Here is a 25,620-nt window from a genome sequence, read left to right as displayed (position 1 = left end):
CAGCCTGTTCACAGCTACCACACCACTCTCCATTGCCTTCTGAGTCACATATATTGGAAAAAAGGATGAGTCTTTATTTAGACCTATTTTCTGTCCATAAAAACTTTTAGGGAAATTCTTGTTTATGCCCATAAGTTCCACACATAATCCCATAAGTTCCACGTATGCATCGAGAGCATCCTTCACAAGGGTGTTATGGGAACAGCACCACATCTTTGCCATCACACAATCAACCAAAAGATGTAAATCAAGATCCCACTGCTGATTTATTTGATACAAAAGTAGACCGGTTCAGTAGAGCAAAACATTGCTTTAAAGGCTCTCTTCCAACAAGGTTTCTCCAGCACATACAGCAAAATTATTCAAGATTTCTTGAAAGTTATAATGGAGATAACTTTTTTTCCCAATGATCATTAATAGCAGATGAGCAATAAAACTCAGACCTGTGCTCCCCAAAGGTGTTAACACCGTAATGGGAAAATCCATTGCAGGATTCAAGTTGAAGAGGGATCACCTGTAGATTTTGAGGTCCTCCTCCAGATGTTGTCAAACTTTCTCCATTTCAGTGGTTTTTACTGCCCGAGTCCCTTTCCTGAGTTCACCACACCATGATGATCGGATCAAGCCCCTAGATACTATAGAGCCTCCTGAAAAAGATTTATAACCCCTCGATAGAGTTTGGCCTAACCATCTATACAAGAAAAACCAAGTCGATAAAGAATGTCTGTTTTCCAGGTTATGACACAGATGGATAACTGAGAAATCTCATACTTCAGTGTGTGGGTGTATGAGAATTTGTTTCAGATATTATTAGCCCCACTTTACGGATAAGGAAACAGGCTCAGAACAGTTAAGTGATACTGCTAGCTGTCACACAGCTAGTGATATTTAAGGCAGTATTTAAATTCAGATCAGCCTCACACCCAAGTCCTATAGTATGTTCCAAAAATTCATTTGTAAATCAGTTGTTGGGGACTCAACACATTTTTTCCACAAGAAAAAAAGAAATGTTATAAATGGCCCATTAAATGCTGCTGTATTTATTTTATATCCATTTATGGTTATTTCACTCTATCCACCATACCACGTGATCAGTTTATCATTAGCTGAAAAATGTAGAGAACATAAAATACTATAATAGATGTTTGTTGATTATAGAAAAGCATTTGTTTCAACAGAAGAAAATGCCATGTTTCTTATCCATATAAAAAATCATTCAATATTCTTCAGAAAATATGACAGAAATAACCCTGTTCAATGACCCTGATAGCAGACATCAAGTAAGTCATAAAATAGGGAGATGTATGCTTGCCAAAGGTATTTGCCACCATGATGGAAGAGAACCAGCATAGCATCAAAGTCAAAGTAAATGGAGTGGGCCTCCATACACTCCTGTTTGCAGGTGACATTGTACTGATTGCATCAACCACAGAATGTCACAAAGCCTCCTGCAAGAATATCAAATTATTCAAAGGAGTTTTGCCTGTCCCATCCACACTAGAAAGAGCAGTCTCTTAAAAAAAAATACCCAATCACACATGCTCTATTATTTAGAGATGAAAAGGCTTCTTAGAGACAACACGATTATATGTAAGAGATACGTGAAATGAATCAGCAGAATCAATGCTCCCCTTCACAAACTCACTGTCCTGGTCAGACTGGCCTAACAAATACAACATTCCATTTCCTACCTTTGCACAGGTGGTCCCATCAGGTCTGGAATGCCACCTCTGCTTCATTGAATTCCTAGCTTCCTTCAAAACCCAGGTCAGGGGTCACTTCCACTGTATCATTTGTTCTTCCTGCTTAAGCGGTCAATTCAGGCATTACTTGATCACTACAAAGCACTCAACTCTTTAGCATTGAGTCATTACATATTCCTGGAGTCTCTAGAAGTTCCCAGGGGATCTCTGATACACGCTCCCTGGGATGGTTCCAATAGACCCACTATCATTCATGCTCCAATTCTTTCTACATGTATATCTGTGACAAACCATACAGATGGCAGTGAGTCAGATCCAGAGGTGAATATGAAGAGGAAAACAGACCCGATTGCTTTAGGGAAATTGCAAAGTTCCTTTACTAACAACAAGCTTCTCATGAAAGCGAAAGGATACCTTTGAAAACTAATATTCTACCAGGGTTGCTATAAAGCAATGACATAGAATACAACTGCCATCAAAGGATTAAAAATTTTCACAGAGGGCAATAGATAAGTACGTGGTAGATGTGGGCAGGCTGGAGCAGTTAACCAAGGAGAAGCAATGAAGAGGAGAAGATGTACTGGTCACATGCCAAGAACAAACGCCATCAGGAAAAAGAATCAAAGTATTCCACTAGTCCCCTTGAAATATCAGGGGAAAGTAAGCAAACTCTCTAGAACGTTGGAAGGACCTCCTGTTGCAAAGTTGGTGAAGGATATAGACAAGAGTAATACAAGAAAAGCAGGTATAAATGGGTCATCAACTGATCTGTATCATAATCACCAAGATACATTTAAGTATATCCATCATGGCACCTCTCTCTAAGTTCCTGACACTGATGAAATCACAAGTCTGCAGTGTCCGCCACCAAAAAAAATTTTCTTCCACATATTTCTTCTAAGTATTCCACATCAGTTATTTTTATCCAGGAGAGATTAAGAAAATGAGGGAAAACATTATTTTGATCTTCCCTGGGTAACTTTCCTTCCTACTTAGCTACAAGTTATCAGGTCAAATGAGAAAAGTCCGGTCTTAACCTGGGAAAAAAGTCATTTCTTACTCAATGAGAGGATATCTCCAGAGTAGCTACACTGCTCAGTGCCAGCATGAAAAGTTAGAAGAGACCCACCCCCAAATCTATTCTAAATTGATAAGCAAATTCTCAACCCTTGCTGGGAGCCCCATACCCAGCCACGGTTACCTTTTCTGAAAAGGAGATTGTAAAAGATCCACAGATGGATGATTAGGCTATTTATATGCTGTCAAATTTCCATTACCTGTAATTTCACAACACTCTAGCTCACAACCCAGGTGGGACCTCCTCACCTGCCTGCAAATAAGCTGGACACAGACTATTAAGAGGTGACTGTATTAGCTACATTGTACAAGGGAAAAGATTGCAAGAACTAAGATTATCTAGCCAAAAGGATATTTGACATTTTGAAGGATACTAAAAGCCCGACAAATCCCTGTTAGCATACTCCCAAAACAAGGGTTACTGACTGCAAGTAACATTCAATCATTTTTTAAAAAAATAAAAATAATACTATCATACGCTTATACAGGAGAGGTAATGTGGTGAGAAGTTAAAGAGAACCGATTTCAACCTCAGGAAGACCTCAGTTCAGGTCCTGACTGACACATATTAGTTGGGTAAACAGGAACAAGCCACTTAATCTCTTATTGCCTCTAGGAAATTATCTAAGGATAAATTATAGATGAGTCAAGGATCTTTATCAGTAAAAGGGAGTTTCCATGCCAATTAAATCATAGGTCTAGATAAGGAAAAGTTAAAAAAAAAACATTCGCATGACACTTTAGAGTTTAGAAAGGGCACTTTTGTCTCTACTGACTTATTTGATGCTTCCATCAATCCTAGTAAAGTGAGAAAAATAATCATTATTATTCTATGATGAGGAAATTAAGACTCAGGGAAGTTACACAGTAAGTGGCATGTATAGAACTTGAGCATAGGTCTTATGACTTGTAGACCAGCATGCTTTCTATTCCTTTAGGTTGCCGGTTCTCAATCATCTATAACAAATGTTTAATCCATATATAATATTGTATCACATTATATTGTATACACACATGTACATATACATATGTATATACACACATACGTATGTGTGTATATACATATGTGTATACACATAGGTATGTATATATATTATATATATTCCTCCAATTATGTTAAAACAGTTTTTTTTAAACATTTGGGTTTTTTTTTAAGTTTTGAGTTCAAAATTCTATCCCTCCCTCCTTTCCTCTCTCCCTACCCTCCCCCCTAAGATGGTAAGATGGTAGGCAATCAGATATAGGTTATTCTTGTGCAATCACATAAAACATTTCCATGTTAGTCATTTTATACAAGAAAACTCAAATATAAGAAAAAGAATGAAAGAAAGAAAGAAAGATAAAAATAGCATGCTTCAGTCTCTATTCAAACAATGTCAGTTCTTTCTCTGGAGGCAGATAGTATGCTTCATCATTAATGCTTTCGGGTTGTCTTTGATCACTGTTTTGCCAGGAAGAGGTAAGTCATTCACAGCTGTTATTGCATACAATGTCCTCCTAGTTCTATTCACTTCATTTGTATCCGTTCATGTAAGTCTTTCCAGGTTTTTCTAAAATCTGCCTGCTTGTCATTTCTTATGCCACAATAACATTCCATTATAATTACGTAACACAGTTTATCTATTCCCCAGTGGATGGGTATCTCTTCCATTTCCAATTCTTTGACATAAAAAAAGGGCTGCTATAAATGTTTTGTACAAATAGATCCTTTTTTTTTTGATGTCTTTATGATATTGACCTAGCTATGGTATTGCTGGATTAAAGGGTATGCACAGTTAAATAGTCCTTTGGGAGCAGTTACAAATGTTTAATTCAAAAATAGCCCCTCCCTAGGCCCTAGGTTGCTGGACTTCTTTTATCACTGCTCCCATCTTAGGAATTTCAAACTAGTTTTAAACATTTGCCTAGGGAAATTTTAAGCACATACATGCACGTATGTGTGTATATATGTATATATGTGTGTAAATACATGCATATATGAAAATAAATATATATGTAGTCATATCTTGACTTGCAGCTATGTCTAAAACACGTGTTCATGTCAATATCTGTGTGGTTGGGCACTTATACATCTACATGTGTGTGGATACACTTAAGGTAAAAAAAATCATACTTACTAGTTTCAATAATCTATACTGCTTCTTCCCCTTTAGAAGGGATATTAAGACAGTATTGTGATTTTGTGCAGCAGTATATCCTCAGTGAAATTCACTGCTGCATAAAGCTATCCTGAAAAAGATCACATTTGGACTGGAAAAGGGCTGGAATGATTTAGGGACTAAATATAGTCTTCAGGAGTACCAAGATTGGGTTTACATCTGCTGCCTGCCATGCCTCTCCATCTTCGTGTCATTGCTCAGCATCCTAAAACCAAGTAACTCTCCACTGTGAGATTTAAGGACTGTCCCCAACCAAGGCAGGACTCTCAGCTTGACAGACCATAAGCCTGGCCTGCTCCCAGCCTCCCATGGAAACTGTTCCCGCCATCCACTTTTCTGTTGTTTTTAAAGGAAATGGCCATACTGCAGAAGCGCATTCCAGAGGTCTTTTCATAAAAACCATCCTGTGTGCTCCATCTGCATGTGCAATCTGCTTGTGTATTTTCAGCCAGCTTGCATGGGCAGATTAATGTGTACAATTAGAAAGCAACCTCACAGGCATTCAATAAACTGCCTCCGTTATTACACTCAGGAGAGTCCCTTTGGATGTCAATAAAAGCCTAGTTTTCTGCCTGTTAGCTAAATAATTGACAACACTAAAAATAATCAGAAGCAAATGAACAAAGTCAAGAACATGGTGTCAAGAGTGCACAGAGGAGGACTCATGGTTGTGGTCCCATTCAGTAACCAGGAGTATTTTCTTAAGCAGATGCAGAGTTAGGGATGCCTTTCCGTAAAGAAAAGGCAACGTGTTATTGACTTGTCGTGAAGCCGCACATTATGGCATGCTGAGTACTGGCACTGCCAAGACAGAAGTCATCGACTAGTCTTAAAAAAAAAATTGGTTTGCATTTGTTTTGCTTTTTTTCATGTGACAGCTTCAGAGAAATCTACTCGAGCTAAGAGCAATTAGATTTATAGCTTCTAATATGCTTCTGATGGAAGGGACTTTTAGATACCATTGAATCCAACACCCTCGTTTTACAGATGAAGCTAACATCCAGAGCAGTTGTCATTTGCCTGATAATAGATTTATGAACAAGGCCATCTCTAGGTTTGTGCAAAGTTGTCCATTCCTGTTTCCTGTCAATCACAAGTATTGACATAGTGCTAAGGGAGTTTGGTCTTTTGCAATAAGGTTGTCTCCCTATTAGCTAAAAGGGGAACTCTCTTCTCTTTCAGGTATATATCATGTCAGGAAGATTTCAAGTCACTTCACATAAGGAGTGATCTCCCAGCTGCCAAACGGCCATGAAGACACGGCAGATAAACCACATGTCCCATCTGGACCAGTGTAAGTCTGAATCTACCTCTTGTGTCTGTTCTTTTCTGATCTTAGGCAAACCAGCGTCTCTCCCAAGATGGGCAGACCCAGACTTAATGGCAGCTTTGTTCGAAAGGTCTAAAAGTCCTAGGTCCTTCTGATCAAGGCTGATTGGTGATCCAGAGAGGAATCCTTAGCAACTACTCTAGAACTCTTGGAAAATATGGATATCAACAAGAGATCTGGCCCAAATCTGACCATTTTACCAGAAGACACGGACTGCGGATAGTTTGGACCAAGCAAGGTTGAAATGAAATATGGAATGCCGATTCAACAGTCCCACAAACTACTGTCTGTTCTCGTGAGGTTGAAGCCTCAGCCTCCTGAAAGAGCGTAACAGTACTTATAGATTGTTAATGAATCCCGTTCCAAGTCGTTTTGTCAGAGCACACTGTGAGTCTTTTGGGTTCTTTGGTATTTCTTTTGTGTGTAGGGAGATGATAGTTGTCCTATACCTAATGGTATGTTGAGTCCATTTTTTACTTTCCACGCTCTCAGGAAGAACCAGCCATGAGCCAAAACCTAAGCGTTTGCATAATTTTCCCCAGGGTACTCAGATATGGGAGAGAGAGGCAGATGTAACAAGTCAAAGAAGATGAGAAAAGGAACTCTAGCACCCTCTTTTTAGAGGTCAAACTCCCCCAGGACTGTACTCTGTCTAGACCGTGTGCATGGGTCCAGAGCCAGGCAAAGAGCATTTGAAAGGGGCCCCTTGGGAGATGGAGTGGGCACAGTACACTAACTCACTGTTTTATATGTTAACAGATTTACATATTTTTCCATATTTATTTTACACATTTTACATATTATCTCTATTTAGCCTCACAATGTCTTGTGAGATAGGTACATGATGAAGTCATTAATATCCCCATTTTAAAGATGGGAAACCAGAGGCTCAGAGAAATTTAGTGACTTACTCATTATACTAGCTAGTATAAGTCTAAGGTAGGATTCAAACCCAGATTTTCACGTCTATTCCCTACCATGCTGCCATGTATGTCCTCAAAGGACCCACTTAATCAAGCTCTTACCTAAAACTCATCTCACCTCTGCCTTCAATAAAGAAGAAGTCACTACCTATAGAGGTAACCCATTTCATTTTCAAATGGTTCTAATTTTTAGGAAGTTTCTTTTCGTATGGAGTAAAAATCTGTCTAAGTTCTCAGTCCGGTGAATATTTGATACTATTAAAAACCTGCTTGTCCCCCAAAAAATATTCTATATTAAAATTTATTCTAGGAAAAATATGATTAATGAATTTAAAGAGAGATCTTTTCTAAGAAACAGCTTTCATATTTATGACTACAGAAAGCAAGTGAGACATATTCCAAAAGGTTGAGTCACTTCAAAATAAATAGATTCTAAATAAAGTCAGTGCAGTGTTCAGCTATTAAAGATATATATATATATATATATACATCTTTAAAAATACATAAAGATAAATGTATATATATAATACATATCTTTAATAGTTGAACACTGCATTGTATGTGTGTATATATCCATATATATACACACACACACATATATATAGCTTTAATAACTGAACACTGCAGGTGTATATGTATATATGTATGTGTGCATGTATATACATACACATATGCATGTAAATGTGTATATATTTTTCCTGGTTAGCTTATTAGAAAAGATTTATTAAAATTGAGAAGAACATATATATATATATATATATATATATATATATATATGTGTGCACATACATTTCTCAAAATTTATATTTATATGTATATATATCTATATATAGAGACATAAGCACATAAGCATGTCATATACACTGTTTATGCATGTGTATATGCCCTCAATTCAACTTTAGAAATAGTGATGTGAAAATAATATAAGATGTAATAAGGATAAATTCAGTCAAGTGAGAGGAAGGACTGGCTTCTTTGCTTCCCTGGATCTAAGCTCCAGGGATCCTATCCTGGTTATGGCCATGCCAAAGTTCTACTTCAGAACTAATGTATGACAGTCTTCAGCCCAAAGCACCAGGTCCCACTTTGGGAAGACTATTCTGAGTCCCCCACCATCTGGGAAATATAAAGAGGAAATGACCAACTCCGCAAACCAATGCATTCTCGGTACCTAGAACATAGTAGACATTTGATAAATGCTTATTGATTGACTGAAAAAGTAATTTCATTTTCTTGTGAACTCTAACAAATACTCAACTTTAACTTACCAGGGAGGTTGATCATTAAATACTTCTCTTCTTTGCCTCTCTTGAAGTCTTCTTTTTTCCTCCAATTTATTGCTCTGAAGTTTCAAATATATCCAAAATCAATCTACTAGGCATATTTTAAATAAGAAAGAATGATTGCACAATTATCTAAGACACAACATATAGATAGACCTTTGGCACCTAATTTAGTTCATATAGAATGTCTCAGAACCTGCCCTAGTATGGAACACTGCTCAGAGCTGAGCAAAATTACTGTACTTATGGCTGGCATGCCAGGCCAGATATCCTATAGTCACTTTGAAGCTTCATTTTCTTGACTTGCTTTGGGCAAATCAGACTCCATCAGTATTTCAGTTGTTTCAGCTTTAAGGTGGAAATGTTAATACTACTTGTTTACTACTAACCAAGTATTTCTAAATATGGAAATGTGAGGTTTCTTTTTAGGCAAGTCAAATAACTTATAGCGAAAGTACTAGGAAATCTTCCATACGAAATCAAAATAGTATAGCCTAACAGGAAAAGTTAAATGGATGAATAATGCTTTTTTTTTTGTCCAGCTTATTATGTGTAACTGAATAATCACCCACAGGGGCTTGTTCATTAATACACACACACACACACACACACACACACACACACACACACACACACACACACACACACACACGAACACATATATGATAGACCCTACAAAGGAACATTAAGCTGGATCCAGAATTGAAAGAGGAGAACAAGCTATATCAACCTTTGGAAACTTTTGCTCTATGTGTGTTTTTTAAAAATGTCCCCAAATTTCTTCTAGAAAAAAAGGTTTTTAATACCAATATTTGGTGAATTTGTATAATAGAAAGCCATAAAATACTACAGCAATCTCTGAAGAATTAAGCTGGGGATCATCTAAAGAGTAAAAGAGATACGCGGTGAGTGCTGGCAGGCTAAAACACCTTACAAACAAGGAATTGTTCAGATGAAGTTAAATAAAAGACAATAGATGATTGGTAAAGGAAGATCGGCCTCCCACATAGCAAGGGCAAGGGGTAACTGATGGACATGCTGTGTGCTCTGTTTGTGGCTATTTGTGTCAAAAAAAAAAAAAAGCAAAAGGAACTGCCACCAACAACCCTTCTCCCCTTACCTCCCACAGCACAGTCAACTAAATCCTCATGATGGATTTATGAGAGAACATGAACACCGGATGGGCAATGACATATGGGATAGAATTGGGAGGAGGAACTCACACGATTGAGATTACATATTCATGGGTATTTTAAGAAATGCTACCTTGTTTTCCTCTCCTCACTGGCCTTTTCACTTCATGTGGGTGATAAACCTAGAGGAAATCACATCAAGAAAGAAGGGGCAACTTCCAAAACACAAGCCTGACTGACCTTTGTCTTAAAATCTAACACCTATAGCAGTTAAGAGACTTAACAGAACATGACATAAAACAAACTATTAACTTGTATACAAAAAAGCTTGTTTGGTTTTTTTTAGGAATTCATTACAAGGACAGCCCAGAGATAAAGAAACTCATATTTACGTAAGTCCTGTCATTGTACAGTCTGGGATCTGGCAGATTCTAAACCCAACATAGGACAGACATGTGTAATATTGCCCAACTATTACAATGCAGTCATTGCTTGGAAATCTTCTTAGGAAAGGCAAATAGAATGTTTGGGCCACAGGCCCAAGAAGGGGTTAAAACAAGCTCTCCAAGACAGGAAAGGTATGAAGTTTTAACTGAACAGCAATGACAGAACGAGCTAGTATTTGCTGTAATGTGAAGCCCTGGATTTGCCCAGCAGGGAAGTCAGTGAGAGGACAATACAGCTTCTGACAGTCATCTGGCCACAGCTTTTCAACAGGAGAGGAAAGAGAAACTGGAGAGACTTAAAAGTTCCTTTTAGAAGAAGGGTAATTGGCTCTTTTTATGAGTGACCAAAAATAGCTAATTAAGGCTTAGGATTATTTTGCTAAGGATGATTGAAATTTAAAGGGCCCCGCGTGATAGAATGGACAGAGTAGTGAACTAGGAATCGAAAGCTCTGAGTTCTAATCGTTACCCTGTAACTTACTAGTAATGTGACTGTAGTAAAGTCATTCACTTCATCTGAATCTCAATTCACTCATTTGTATAATGGATTCCACTCCATATATCAGAGTTCTAAGGAAATAATTTTATAAGTTGTAAAGTACTATGAAATGTGAGCTACTCCCTCCCTCCTTATTAAAGTATTATTGTAACTACTGTTGTTCAATCGTTCAGTCATGTCTAACTCTATGTGACCTCGTGGAGTTGGTCCTTTGGGTTTTGTTGGTAAAGATCCTGGGGTAGTTTGCCATTTCCTTCTTTAGTGTGTCCCCATTTTACAGATAAGGAGCTGAGAAAAGTAGGAATTAAATGACTTGCCCAGGATCACACAGTTAGTGTCTGAAGCTGGATTTGGACTCAGATATTCCTGACTCCAGGCCCAGTGCTCAATCCAACGCACCATTTAGCTGCCCAATAAAGTTCTGTTGTTTAGCCAACTAGTTGTGTCTGACTATTTATGACCCAATTTGCAGTTTTAAAGGCAAAGATACTGGAGCAGTTTGCCATTTCCTTCTCCAGTTCATTTTAGGGATGAGGAATCTGAGGCAAACAAGGTGACTTCCCTAGGGTCACACAGCTAGTAAGTGTCTGAGGCCACATTGGAATTCACGTCCTCCTAACTCCAGGCCTGGAATTCTTTCTACTACTCCACCTAGCTACCCATTATTCAATGCTAAAACACCATACATGGTAAATTCTTCATCAAACTGTCCAATGACAGCTCAGAAAGTGCAATGTTCTGGTAGCACTGAGAAATTTCAATCATCCTTAGCAAAATAATCCTAAGGCTTAATTAGCTAATTTTTTGTCACTCATAAAAAGAGCCAATCACCCTACTACAGCTTACTAGCTGTGTGACCCTGGGCAAGTCACTTAACCCCATTGCCTAGCCAAAAAAAAAAAAAAACCCAATGACTGGACAATTTTCAAGAAAACCTGGAAAGGATAGAACATCGAGAAGGAAGGAGTAGTCTGTGGCAGAAGTGTCAAAGGCATGGTTCTCTTGTTCTACTGAACTAAATTAAAATGTGATTGGGGAATATTTGACAAAATAAATAAAAATGTAGTAAAAAAAATGTATTCATCAGGTATCTTGAGGAGCTAATCAAAAGAATCTTAAACTAAATAGTATCAAGAAGGGAGAAGACTGTCTATGTACTATCCCCAAATACTATAAAGAATGGATACAATGAAGGGAGAATAGCAGTTGACATACAGAAATCCAAAGAGAAGCCAGTTGTAAAAAGCTATGGCATCAAGTGTCTATATACAAATGCCCCCAAGTTGAGGTAACAAACAAGACACACTAGAGATATGAGGAGGCACATTTGATCTCATAAATATGAGCTATGAGGAGGAAAATTTGATCTCATAGGTAAGGATGAAACCCACATTCTGTACCATGTCCCTGGATGTATATACCTTAATCAACAGAAATAGGATAAAGAAAAGATGGAAGAGAGTGAGACAGAACTGTATATTAATAAAATATACTCAAGAGAAGAAGAAATAAAGGACTTAGAAAATATTTATTAAATACCTACTGTGTGCCAGGCGCTGTGCTAAGCACAAAGTGGGGGAGAACAACAAAGTATTTTGTGAAGAAACACAAGTGATTGAGTCAGTAGAGTATCTGGATGAAAAGATGAGATAAGGAGTTTTGGAAATAGATCATAAGCCTGGCAGAGGAATACCAATTGTCTAGATAACTGCTAGATCTCCCTCTCACTGCCAAAAGCAGAACACCTAATAACTTCCTGACTTGCCTTAGCAATAATTTCATCCTTCATAGGGAAAGGAAACAAGGAAGGGAAATTCTAACATGGAGCCGATTCTCACTAAGGAGGAACAGGTTCCTGGGATGGAGATAAGTACCCTGGAAGAAATGACCAATCCCTCCTAGAGTTTCTGATAGAGAAGGGGAAATGCAAGTATAGTTTAAACATGTGCTCTGGACTCTGGGAACGTGGATTTTAGAAAGGGTTCAGAACAAAGGTAGGCATGATTCCAATTGGAGTGGGGAATGGGAAGGGAGGGCTTAGAATGTATCTGAAGAGACCAGTGTGGATTCACAGGAAACTCAACGACAAACTGAGATTTTAAAGAAGTAAATGAAAAGAGAGGATGGACACAAACTCAAGGCACAGTCCTGTCCAAATAGTGTTGGGAGGGCTAAAATTCATAACTAGCTGAGGCTGGCAAGGGAAGCTTAGAACAATGAAGAGGTTTTGTTGGTCTGGTTTTTACTTTTATTGAGAGAAAGAGGAGGACCAATGAAAGGACAAGACCTTTGCTTAAAATGGATAGGGCAACTGATAAAAAGCAGAGCTGCTTAATGCTGATTTTACTTCTGCCTTCTATGCCAAGGAAAATGACCTTGGCATAAAAGACCCAAAAAATCACCAACAGATCTGTATCCAAGTGAAGGGACAGTAAAAGAGGCACATAGTTGTCCATGATCAAAACAAGTACCTACTGTGTGCCAGGCACCACAGTAGGTACTGAGGATACAGAATGAAACAATCCCTACTCACAAAAAGTTTGCATTCTAATGGGAAAGACAACAAGTAAATAGATAAGCATAAATAGAATAAATATAAATAGAATAAATATAAAGAAAAGATACTCAAATATTAGGTAGTTTAGGAGGGAGGTATGAGAATTAGGAGACCGGAGGGGAGAGAAGAAACCAGGAAAGCTTACATGGAGAAGAAGATGGAGCTTATGTTGTGATATAAGAGTTAACTCATGTCAATAAACATTTATTAAGTGCCTACTATGTGCCAGGCACTGTGCTAAGCACTAAAAATACAAAAAAAAAAAAAGGCAAAACCAGTTTCTGCTCTTAAGGAGTTCAACAGTCCAATGAGGAAGATGGTATGTGCACATACGTACATCCAAGATATAGAGGGTAAACTGGAGGGACTCTCAGGAAGAAAGCACCAGCATTAAATGAAAATAAATATAAAATAAATATAGATTTAAGCAAAATATAAAATTAAAAATAAATAAAATAAAATTTTAAAAAGGGAAATCTTCTTGAAGGAAAGCAGGGAAGTCGGGAGATGGAGATGAGAAGGTAAAACATTCCAGGCGTCAGGGCTACCCAGTGAAAATGCTCAGACAGGAAATGGAGGATCACGTATGAGGAATAGCAAGGAGGTTAACATTACTGGATTGTAGAATGCATGAAAGGAAATTAGGATGTAAGAAGACTAGAAAGGTAGGAAGGAGTCAGGATATGAAAGGCTTTAGAAGTCAATGAATTGGTTCATCTCGAAGGCAATAGGGTGCCATTGAAATGTATTGAATAGGTAGGTGACATGATCAGACCTGTACTTAGAGAAACATCACTCTGATAGTGAAGTGGTGCAAACACTGGTGTAGGGAGAGACTTCAGGCAGGGAAAGCAACCAGAAGTCTCATAGTCCAGGCATGAGGTGGTGAGGAACTACACCAGAGTGGTGGCAGTGTCTAGAGGAGAGAAGAGGGCATATACAAGACAGACAGAGGAAACTGGGCTTGGACTGTGCTAACACACTGATCAATGACTCTCATAAAGCATAGATGGTATGCTCATCAACAAAGTTTGGAGTGATGAATGACACAGTAGACAAATAGGCAGCTAGATGGCTCAGTGGATAGTGTACTGGGCCTGAAGTTAAGAAAATCTGAATTGAAATACAGCCTCAGACACTTAGTAGCTGTGTGACCCTGGGCAAGTCACTTAACCCCATTTGCCTCAGTTTCCTCATCCGTAAAATGAGAAGGAAACAGCGAACCACTTGAGCATTTTTGCCAAGAAAATCCCAAATAGGGTCATCAAGAGTCAAACATGACTAAACAACAATTATCATTGGGCGTAGTAGAGTGAGTGCTGATAAAACCATAGCCATGGGTAGAATTTACAAAGAGATTAAATTAGCCTCCATGTCAGGATAAATTTCCTCACATAGGGCTATCAGAGATGGAATATGCTGCCTTGTGAAGTGTGTGTGAGGGGGTTTCTTTGGAGGTCTCAAAACAATGGCTAGAGGACTTTTTTTGGGGGGTATTATAGTGGGGATAATTTTCATGCCTAAATAGAGGTTGAGGTCTCCTTCAACTCAAATTCTATAATTCTTCAAAAAAGTCTACTCATAAACCTACAAGAAATCCCCAAGGGGCAATAGGCATTCAAATACAACAGGACTTCATTAAAATACCAGTGCCAGGGAAGAACACCAGCTGCCCACGTCACAGGCTTTCCATGACACAATGAAGTATTTGGTTGTATCCCTTGCTATTAGCATCAGCAGGGATTCCACTCCATTTCCATACCTCTGGCTATCCAGAGTCTTAATATCTCATATATCACTTTTTGTTTTTTTTTTTTTACAAAGGGGATAAAATTTAACCCAGTGTTTCACTGATGCAGAACACACCAGAACTTTACTCATGAAATTGGAAGTTTTTACCCATTTCAGGTGTGAGGATATTATACTGTAAAAATGTAGCAGAGTCCAGTTGGAGTGTATAGCTCCAATCAAAATGTTAAAAGCTTGTTTGCATCCAAATGCATTTCTTTCTTTAATTGAATTTAGAAGAAAGTCTTGAGGTTTAAAAGGAATTTCTGAAAATGGGCCTCGTTATTCCGAAACAGAGAACGGTATTAAGGTTATTTGCATCTGCTAATATTGTACAGTGCCTTTTTGCCTTCTCCTTTCAATCTGAAGCTTTAATATCTTAGTCAAATTTTCTCTGCTTTATAGAGCACCACATGTAGGAAATGTTAACTCACCATTATTACACTACGGGTAATCATCCGTTTTTAATGACAGAGCAGACACATGTTATCCCAAAATTGATCACAGGGGCTTTGTTCTTTTATGGCCCTGATCTTTCAGAGGTTTTGGAATGATGGGGGCAGTGTTCTCTCAGTTTCCCCTTGGGGCTTGTCATCAGGAAAACTAATGGTTAGAGCTGCCCAAAAGTAGAATGAACTGTTGGTGGTAGGTGATCTCTCTTCCTTGGAGGTCTCCAAGAACAGGCTGGATGACCAATCTGGAGGTATATTAGAGAAGAGATTCATGCTCTGGGACACGTTGGCAGAGGTGGCTTCTGAGGTTACTTTGGATTGTGAGTTAGGACTACGCTTCTCTATTGTTGGTGTTGAGTTGTTCCATTCATGTTTGACTCTTCCTGACCCCATTTGGGGTTTTCATGACAAAGATACTGGAGTGGTTTGCCTTTTCCTTCTGCAGCTCATTTTACAGATGAGGAAACTGAGGCAAACAGGGTGAAACAACTTGCCCAAAGACACACAACTAAGTGTCTGAAGGTGGATTTAAACTCAGGTCTTCCTGATTCCAGAATTGGTGCTCTATCCACTACACCACCTGGCTGCCCCCTACAAACTTGATTTAAACTGTCTTCTGCTCTAAGATTATGTTCTTTGGCTAAAGTTCTCCAAGGCATAACCCAGTCTCCTCCTAGGCTCCACAATGGATATGCGGGATCACTATATTTTCCCTCCTCAACCTACATCTGTATAGACAAGGATATTAAGCCCAGGGAAATCTAGCCACCTCCACAGTCTCCTGATAATTAAACGTACACCAGAAATCAATTTCTCAGCTTTCTGCATCAAGTACCAGAGGATAACTAATAACATTGGGCTGGTGACCTCTGGTGACAGTCTTCTGACATAGGAAACTAGAAGAGAGGATTTGATTAAGGAAATTTGAGTTCACTGAAGGAGGGAAATGACATCCTTTGCACTGCTCTGCAGAGGCAGTCACGGATGGCAGCCCAGTGTCTGACCTGCTGGGATTTTATTTGGTTCCTGGCCAAACAGAAGGATGGTCAACTCCTCTCTGGTTTAGCAGATTCTGCACACTGGCATCAGTACACATCTATGTCCATCTTGCACTTAAAAGGATGACTGCTCTGTAAGCACAGCCATTAGGACCTGATGCAGACATATTCAAACTGGCAAAACAAAGCCCCTCATTTACAGGAGCCATTTTCACACTTGGCATATCAATTGTTCTCCAATCTGTCACAACCTACCCACATATTTACCCATTTCCATTATGTGTGATTTTTTTTAAAAGCCAAAGAGGAACGGATATAGAACAGTCCCAATGACTCCTAGAGTCAAAGTATATGTATATTATAATAATAATATATTATATATCATATGATAATATAACAATATTATATACACACATATATACACATATACACACACACACATATGTATGTGTATATATAACTAGGAGACAGAGAGAGACAGAGAGACAGAGAGACAGAGAGAATCTGGTTTTAAACTCATCTGCCAGGGAGGAAGAACTACAATTTTCCCTTTGAGTGAAGGGAAGCCTGATGCCAGGTTACCACCATTCCTAACCAGCCTGTACCAATGGTCACCCTCAAAACCAAAGGTAGAAATTAATTGATAAGCATATACTAAGAGCCCACTACTATATGCTGAGGACTGTGGTATATGAAGGCGGTGGGGAAGGAAAGAAAAGCCCCTTCCCATCTTGCATTTACTACAAATGTTAAATGTTAAACATAAAACAGATTCAGAGGCTCATACTGCTGTGCGACATGGTCCCTGAAGAAACCATCTAAGAGTGGGGTATTATAGATGTTTGATGCTAATTAAGTTGACTCTACAGGAAAAAAGATGGTGACTTTAGCTGGTCTCTAGCTGACCACACAGTACATGAAGCTCAGGTAGGGGTGTTGCTGGCTATGTCTGACAAAATTAACAGGCTGTGTCCAAAAGGACATCTACCAGGTCAAGTGTTCCTGAGGGCACTGAGCCTACCTGCCTAGGAAGGTATGCCCTCCTCCTCATAAAGGAAAAAGAGAACAATAAATAAATGAAGAAAGAATTTTAGAAGCTCTCACCAAAATCTTCTAACTGAATACACAGTAACCAACATCAAATGGAAATTGACTCATTGAAACTAAAAATATTGAAAAGAAAGCACAAATATCTTGTGGATATTTTATAGGTACCATAAGCAATTAGTCTAGCTTTTGGCTACATTTGCATTTTTCTATAAAAACATATCTGTTGCCTGGTAGCCAGGGCTAGATTCTGGCCAAAAATAAATTACTTAAAATGAAAAAAGGGAGGGAGGAGGAAAAGAAAGTCATCCTCAGAGAGTAAAATCTTCTTGTTTTTTTTTTCTCAATTTAAATCTCCAACAGGTGCCACACACAGCTGGTCTGGTAGTCAGGGACAGCAGAACAGGAACAGAAAGCCAAATTGGAATGTATGTCCTATGGCTTGGGGGGAGGACATACTATAGCCCTGTGCTTCTACCACCAAAATAACAGGGTCTTCCAAGATCCTTTCCCTAAACTTACAGAGCCAGTCAGCATAATATATGCTAAAGATTAAGAAAGAACAGTGTTGTTGCAGCAAAAACTTGGAAACAAATTAGATGCCCTTCAACCAAAGAAACTGCTGAACAGATTGTGGCATGTGAATGCAACATGGTATTATTGCATTGTAAAAATAATGATGACTATGAAGAAGTCAGAGAAACTTGGGAAGATTCACGAACTTGGAAAGTAAAATGAGTAGAACCAAAAGAATAATGAGTATAATAAAGCAAAAAAAAAAGGCTTTGAAAGGCCTCAGAATTTTCATTAACACAGTGACCAACCATAATTTCAGAAGACTGAGACTAGAGGTGCAGAATAAGACATCATATGAGCTCAGAGATAGCCAACACATTAATTTAACTCGTTTGAGTATAATGAATTATTATGAGGGAAGAGGAGTTATTGGAAGGTGATAGAGAGGCAAAAAAAAAAAGCATCAATATAACCAAAAGAAAAATCACATACCAGAAAACAAAAACAAAAACAAATTCAAAGAGGCACCCAGGCAGGGCAACTGTTACATGTAACAAACAGTATTTTCCAATAGGAAGTGCTATTCACTACGGTCAAAAACTGCAGAGAGTACTGAGAAAAGGTCACTGAGCTAATTAAGCAGTCATTGATCACAGAACAATTTAAATAGAGTGGTGGGAGCAAGAAGCTTGACTACAACAATGAACTTTTATTAAGTGCTGCCCACGGATGTGTCAGGCACTATGCTAAGCACTAGAGATAAAAAGAAAGGCAGAAGGATGGTTCTTGCTCTCAAGAGGCTCACATACAAATACATGTGTAAATAACTTGGTACCTACAAGACAGATGCAGTGTAAGTAGGAGATAATCTCAGAGGGGACAGCTTTAGCAGCTGGGGGGACTAGGAAAGGTGTCTTGCAGAAGGTAGAATTTGGGCAGAATCACGAAGGAGATATGCCATTCCAAAAAGTAGAAGTGAGGAGGAAAAATATCCGAAGGATAGAGGGAGGCCAATTCAAAAGCACCAGATCAGGAGATGGAATATTATGTAGGAAGAATACTGAATTAGAGAGTATGTGGAGGGAGAAAAAAAGAGTAAGAAAACTGGAAAAGGTAGGAAGGGGTCAGATTGTGAAGGGATTTCAAAGGCAAACGCCTCTTTGATGGCTGACATTGCAGTTAAACATTCAAGTTTTATTTATTGCTTCCTTGTCTCTAACTCTCATTTTTTAAAAGGTGGAAACCAATCAGAGGCTGAAGCTAGGAAGAAAAATCTACTTGATTCTGTAGGTAACAAGAAGCCACTGGAATGTGTTAAGCAGGAGGGGTGACATTCAGATCTGTACCTTAAGAAAAATCATTTGGCACCTGAGTGAAGGATGGACTGAAGTAGAGAGACTTGAGGAAGAAGACCAACCAGAAGGTGCTTCTGATAATTCAAGTGGGAAACAGTGAACACCTGCCCTTATCACCATTCTTTTGAAAACTATAATGTTTAGGTTAATGTCTTCTGGTCATAAGATCATTGATTTAAAACCAGCAAGGATCCCCTCATTCTACAGATGAGGAAGTCAAGGGGCAAGAAGGTTCAAGGACTTGTCCACATCCACATAAGCACGAAGCTTCAGAGACCTGGGAAAGACTTTGGCTTAAAAAGGCCATGGTCTCCCTGCATCCAGGGTTCTCTCCAGTCATCTTAATCTATGTCTTGCCATTGGACCCAGATGGCTCTGGAAGAGAAGATGAGGCTGGTGACTTTGCACAGCCCTCCCTCACCTGAATCCAATTCGTCTGAAAGTCATGGCGTCATCTTCCTGCTGTCATGGTCCTCTTCCATAGCAAAGGATAAATAACAATCGCAGCAAAAACAACAGCTAGCTTCAGATGAGGGCTTTAAATTCAGGTCATCTAAGCCCTGAGCCTTACTCTTACCATTGTATCACACTGTCGTGCTTCAGCATCAAAGCTTCATCTCACCTTTTCTCTCTGAATCGCCTTTACTGCTTGGAGTTTAGCTTCTTCCATTTCCTTCTGTATCCTTATACATTCTTCCCTTTTTAGCTAAATCATTTAAGACAGTTTTGAAAAAAAAAGTTAGCGTTTTTTTAGTCAATCTCAAATGCAGAATTATGATGAAAGCCAAATTACAATATTGTTGTACTAAGTCTCAACATGATCAGAGATTGTTATTCCAAGTTCCATAGAAGCAAAGAACAGCTGGGACATCTTCCTTAAACATTGACCATTTTACAGAAACTATTTCCTATTTCTTTAAAGTAGTCTAGGATGAAATAGGCTTAGCTGGGCCTCTGGACCAGAGGCATTTTAAAACAGCAACAGAACTGCCTTTTAAGGGACTGGCCGAGGCAATATTCCCAGAATGTAACATCCCATAGATTTCTATTCAAATGAATAGGGATATCTGCTGACATTCCATTTTTTAATTCTCTCATTTTGATTTGCAACTAATTTGAGGCTTTATAATAACACTGATCAAGTGATTGCGTGATTTTTTTCATCATTCATTAAAAGCACTGAAATTCAAAAACAAACCAAAAAAAAGTCCTTGATAAAATTAACTAGATAGGCTGGATTCTTTCTGACCTTTTGCTGGTATTTAGACTGTAAGAGTTGACATTGTTGTTTCTTCCTAGCTTCAGCCTCTGATTGGTTTCCACCTTTTAAAAAATGAGAGTTAGAGACAAGGAAGCAATAAATACAACTTGAATATTTAACTGAAATGTCAGCCATCAAAGAGGCATTAAAGCATAGTTTGCAACAGGATTTTACTTATTAATTAATGGTTTAATGCTCATGGACATTAAAATAAAACTGAATTCCTTAATAAGACATTAAAGAATAAGGGTTTCTATGTGTTTTAAAAGATTCCTGACTAAGCTATTCTACTTACATAGATTTCTAACACTGTGCTCTAATTTTAATTATTGAAATTCTCTAGCTTCTATCCACTGTCAAATAATATTTGAGTGCCTGTACTCAATAATAAATAAATTCAGTTTTTCTCTTCCGGAAGCTTAAATTCTAAAACACCTTTCTCTCTTAGACTTTTCTGCGACCTAACAAATCTCTGTTGGGGAGTACCTATTCACTTTCTTCTCTCTTTTGTGTATCCTATTGCCCTGTATTGAAATAGGAAACTCTCAAATCCCAAGGTTCAATCTACATTATGTGGATATAAATAAATGCAAAGGAAATTTTCCAGCAAGATTTATTCCTTAGAAACCCACACAATTTGTTGTTGTTTCCCCCATTATTCAAGAAACATGGAAGTCAGATCATTTACTAGTTTTCAGCTGAACACAAAATTAATTTAATACCAAAAATTCTGACTGCACAATGATTGTCTAAGAACTGGCAATTAGAGATTTTCTCAATGCTTATTCAATCTTATGCATATTATATTGTTATTGTTCAGTCATTTCAGTCATGTCACCACAACTCTTCATGACCCCATTTGGGGTTTTCTTGGCAAAGATACTAGAACGGTTTGCCATTTCCTTCTCCAGCTCATCTTACAGATATGGAACTGAGGAAAACAGGGTTAAGTAACTTGCCCAGGGTCACACAGCTCGTAAGTGTCTGGGGCCAGATTTGAACTTAGAAGATGAGCCTTTCTGACTTCAGGCTCAGCACTGAAAGGTTTCTGAAAAAATTTCAGTTCTCTAAAGATTTACTCTCACAAAAAAATACATTAAAATAATTAGTATTCTGAGTAGCTTTTATAATTGAACCACTAAAAGATAACACTTGGACTTCTTCCTCTACTTTTTAGGGAGAGGTAGAAGGGGAGGGGAGATGGGAAAAGTGAGATAAGGGAGAAGAAGTAACTTTGAAGATTTTGATCTAAAGTTGCAACCATTTTATGGAAAGGAGAAAAACTATTCTAATACAGTGGTAGGGGTGGATGGGGGAGAGACAGATACAGGTCCAGTATTAGTGAGGGTTTTTTTCCCAAAAATTTCCCAAAGTCTGATTTTACATATTATAGTAATTTATCACCTTATTCTTGGTCTAACCACTTTGACAGTGGAATGGAAATTTCTTCCATTTATCGACTGTTTCATTAGCCTTCTCATGCAATCTTCACATTACTTCTACTTACAAACTATTTTTTTTTCCAAATTAGGTTTATCTTCCATCACACCTCCTAGGGGGCAGGGTGAAAAGAAGAGGATACTTTCCCCCAAAATTGCCACTCTAATTAGAAGTATATTTCCTCTGGATTCCTCTGTATTAACTAGGTCTAAGACAGCGGTCTGTGTCCCTTCCTTTATGTTCCCACACCAGATGGGAAGGAAAGATGATTGAAAAGATTCCCATTAAGTGGCCTCCCTTCTGAATGATTCAAGCCCTCAGAAGAGCTAGGATAAGGTAATTCATCACCCTGGCAGCATCCCCTCTCGAGGATCAAAAGGTCTCTCTCCTTAGAAATGAAAACATAGATGACATTTCTCTTCACACCTACCACTGTGTCCCTGGCTCGCCCTCACCTCATATTCAGGATCTCCTCTCTGCCTTCATTTCCACACAGATTAGTATTCTCCTCCTGTGACTAAAATTCTCAAAGAGTCTTTCACTCACAACTTGACTTGTGCTACCAGGGAGTCATTCTGTTCCCCAGGTAGACTCTTTTCTTCAGAGTGCAATCATTTATGGATGGGTCTAAATGATTTGATGATTAAGCCTTCGCTCCATTTCCTGGCAACTTAAAAGTATCCTGGTGTTTGCCAGACAACCACTGCGTCATCCATTTGAGGCTTTGGGTAAAGTAACTGGGAGATTTCTACAGAGACAAGAAATGTGTTTATTTAAAAACATACTCCACCCCAGATGCTATCAGGATGAGCTACACACACTGTTTCAAAAGGAGGCAAATAAAAGGTACTTAGCTAGGAAAACTCATAACTTCCATTGCTCAGGGTTACAACCCTCCTCAAGTGCCTCCTCAAGTGCCATGTAGTACATGAAGCATTCTCCAATTCCCTCAGGAAAAAAAATTATTATTCCCTCTTTGAATCTTTAGCAGGTTTTTTTTAAACCTCTTTATACATTCTCAGCTTCTCTGTTGTATTGTACACGTTTATGTCTATTTTATCTCTTCCAATAAACCTGGCGTCCGAGACACCCCACCCCCAAGGAAATCCGTGGATAGATTTCAGGGGGTCTGGGATGGGAAAAAATTATATCTTTATTTTCACTAACCTCTAACTGAAATTTAGCATTGCCTTCAATTATTTTAAAAGAATCATATTCTAAGAAGGGACTCGTAGTCTTCACCAGATTGCCAAATGGGTCTATGACACACCTTAAGGTCTCCTACACTAAACAGACCCTGCTTTCAAGGAGATTACAGTGTTATTTCATCTTTATATGCCTCACAGTAGGACAAGTACCACACTGTGCACGTAGCAGGCAGTTAAAGAATTAACTGAAAGCAATGTTAAGACCACCTCTGGAATGGAATGGAAAAACATTTATAACTCCACATAAAAAAAGCAATAGGAATATGCCTACTTTCAGAAAGCTCACATTCTGATTGAGGGAGACTACAAACACTGGAAAGTTGAGCTGAGGAGGAAAGATCTTAGAGATCAGGGGTAGGATGAATAGCAAGATCCAGGGACTGTCAGGGGATACTGTTAGGGAAGGGGAGCCTGACGGTCTTTAGGTGGGTGGAGTTTCACCTCCGGCCACTGGAGAAGAATTCTATTTTCCCTTTTTCAATTGTTCTATTTTCTTACCTAGTTTATTTGGCTTACTGTGGATTGGCTTAGACCGTTGTTGCTGTTTCCACTTCTCCAAATCTTCCAATTCTTTCTTAGCAACTAAGCCAGATGGGAAAGATGAAACAAATTGATGGAAGTTAAAAGGGGAAAAAATAAGTTACTAATAAACATCAAGAAAAAAAATTAAAGTCTGTGACTCCTAAGTATGTGAGTTAGTAAAGAATATGACAAGGGAGAGTCTATAGCATCTAATTCTTACTCATGCCCAGGAATGAACCTGAAACTCACAGTCACCTTAGCATCAGATTTTCAATATGAGCCCCATGTTAAGAGAAACAAATTAAATAATCACATTTTGCTTCATTACATTAGCTGAAATGCAAGAACTTAGTTTTTCCTTCTAAATTTATCAACCCTCAGAAGTCAATTACAGAATCAATAAAAAAAATTAGGAGAATCATATTTTAATAAGTGCATTCAAAATAGACTTTAAAAGTGGTTTTTAAAATATTGTAGGTATTTAAAACTTGCTAGAGACTAAGGTGTTTTTTTTTTATTTTAGCCCAATTTCTTTTTAAATTATTTCTTCCCAGAAGTATACAATAGTTCACAAAGTTGCACTGTGATGTCTCAGTGTAATGTAGAAGTAATTCTGGGCTTCTGAAGGCTCAATCAGTGGAGCACAAACGTTGTCAGATACTACCACACTAGAAAGACCACGTATGGGATCATACTAAGGACTGGCCTAACTGCAGAGAGATGATCACCGACAGGCTGTGCCAGTTGGTAAACAAATTCCTTGGGCATGGCAACAGATAAATCAAAAAATACAAAATGGTACTTGGTCCTGTGAAGTTCCATCATGCTTCTTTAGTGATGGTGACAGAGATTACCAAGAATCACACTCTAGTTCATCTATATACATTAACTTAGCTACCAGCATTCTAAATAGGAGATCCTTGTCCAACGACCAACTAGTGAGCATACTACTGGAAAAAATTAAATCATGTTGATTTGATATTCTTGCTATAAATGAAGCCAAGCAGACAAATGGAAGTTGCATTTAAATGCAAGGATGACACACAGGCTATCCATGAAGAGGCAAATAGAGGAATCCAAAGTTGGCTTTATTGTGCACATTTACAAAAGCAACAAAAGACATTTCTTGGAACTCTTGGTCATTCTATATGGCAAGACCTAAAATAAGCAATTGCAAACAAACCATGATAAAGATAATTGCAGCCTAGGTACCAAGACTGGTTGTAGGCAGTGAAGAGATAGAGCAGGTCTGAGAAGAATTTAAGCCTTTCCAAATTAAAGCACACATACTACAACACTTAGTGACTTTAATGTAAAAGTAGGCATGGGGAGAATGGAAAAAAAAAAGATGTTAAATACTATAAATCAGGAGTAAGAAATGAGAGATATCAAAGGCTTGTAAATCAAGTATCAGATATATAGCCCAGTAAGGCTGTAACACTCCCAAGTACAGTCAGAACCAGATTAAAAAGTGTAATTGGGAACCATTCAACAAAATAAAGAAAAATAGAATAGAAGGTAGATAATGTTAATATGTGGGTTTCTAAGTCAATATGAAGCCTGCAGGGATCCTTATGTATGGTTTAGTGGTCTCTCCAGTTTACATTTGAGTTTGACATCACTGTTGTAAGCTACACAGAAGGCTCATGCCTAAATATCATAAAGACTTAATTCTTGCATGAAATATTGGGAGGTTCTGGGACATTAATGATACCAAGTAACAATAAACAAAAAAGAAATCTATTTTAAAGAAAAAGATATAACTGGTTACCAATGTGCGAATCATTTCTGAGTCAGCCGTCTGTGTAGAGTCAGGGAAACAATAGAAAAGAAGTCAAAATTAAAACCAAATTAGAAGAATAAAAATAAGGTGATATGGCACGCAACCAAGGCAATTCCAATCTGACCTAAGAAAATAAGCTA

The 25,620-nt window shown here is 38.2% G+C and overlaps 1 protein-coding gene across 1 annotated transcript in view; it reads right to left on the bottom strand.

Moving 5' to 3' along the window:
- Window positions 1–25,620, bottom strand: part of EPSTI1 (epithelial stromal interaction 1) — a 110,117-nt gene that overhangs the window by 49,718 nt on the left and 34,779 nt on the right. Inside the window, 4 exon segments of the mRNA XM_078147606.1 lie at window positions 8,461–8,534; window positions 19,889–19,972; window positions 20,516–20,589; window positions 23,674–23,757. Of these exon segments, the coding sequence (XP_078003732.1) occupies window positions 8,461–8,534; window positions 19,889–19,972; window positions 20,516–20,589; window positions 23,674–23,757 (316 nt within the window).

The sequence above is a fragment of the Phascolarctos cinereus genome, unplaced genomic scaffold (assembly GCF_003287225.1).
Source record: "Phascolarctos cinereus isolate Bilbo 61053 unplaced genomic scaffold, phaCin_HiC Scaffold_7;HRSCAF=346, whole genome shotgun sequence".
Taxonomy (NCBI): domain Eukaryota; kingdom Metazoa; phylum Chordata; class Mammalia; order Diprotodontia; family Phascolarctidae; genus Phascolarctos; species Phascolarctos cinereus.
The sequence above is the reverse complement of the archived record's forward strand: the minus strand, read 5'-3'. Positions and strand labels throughout refer to the sequence as shown.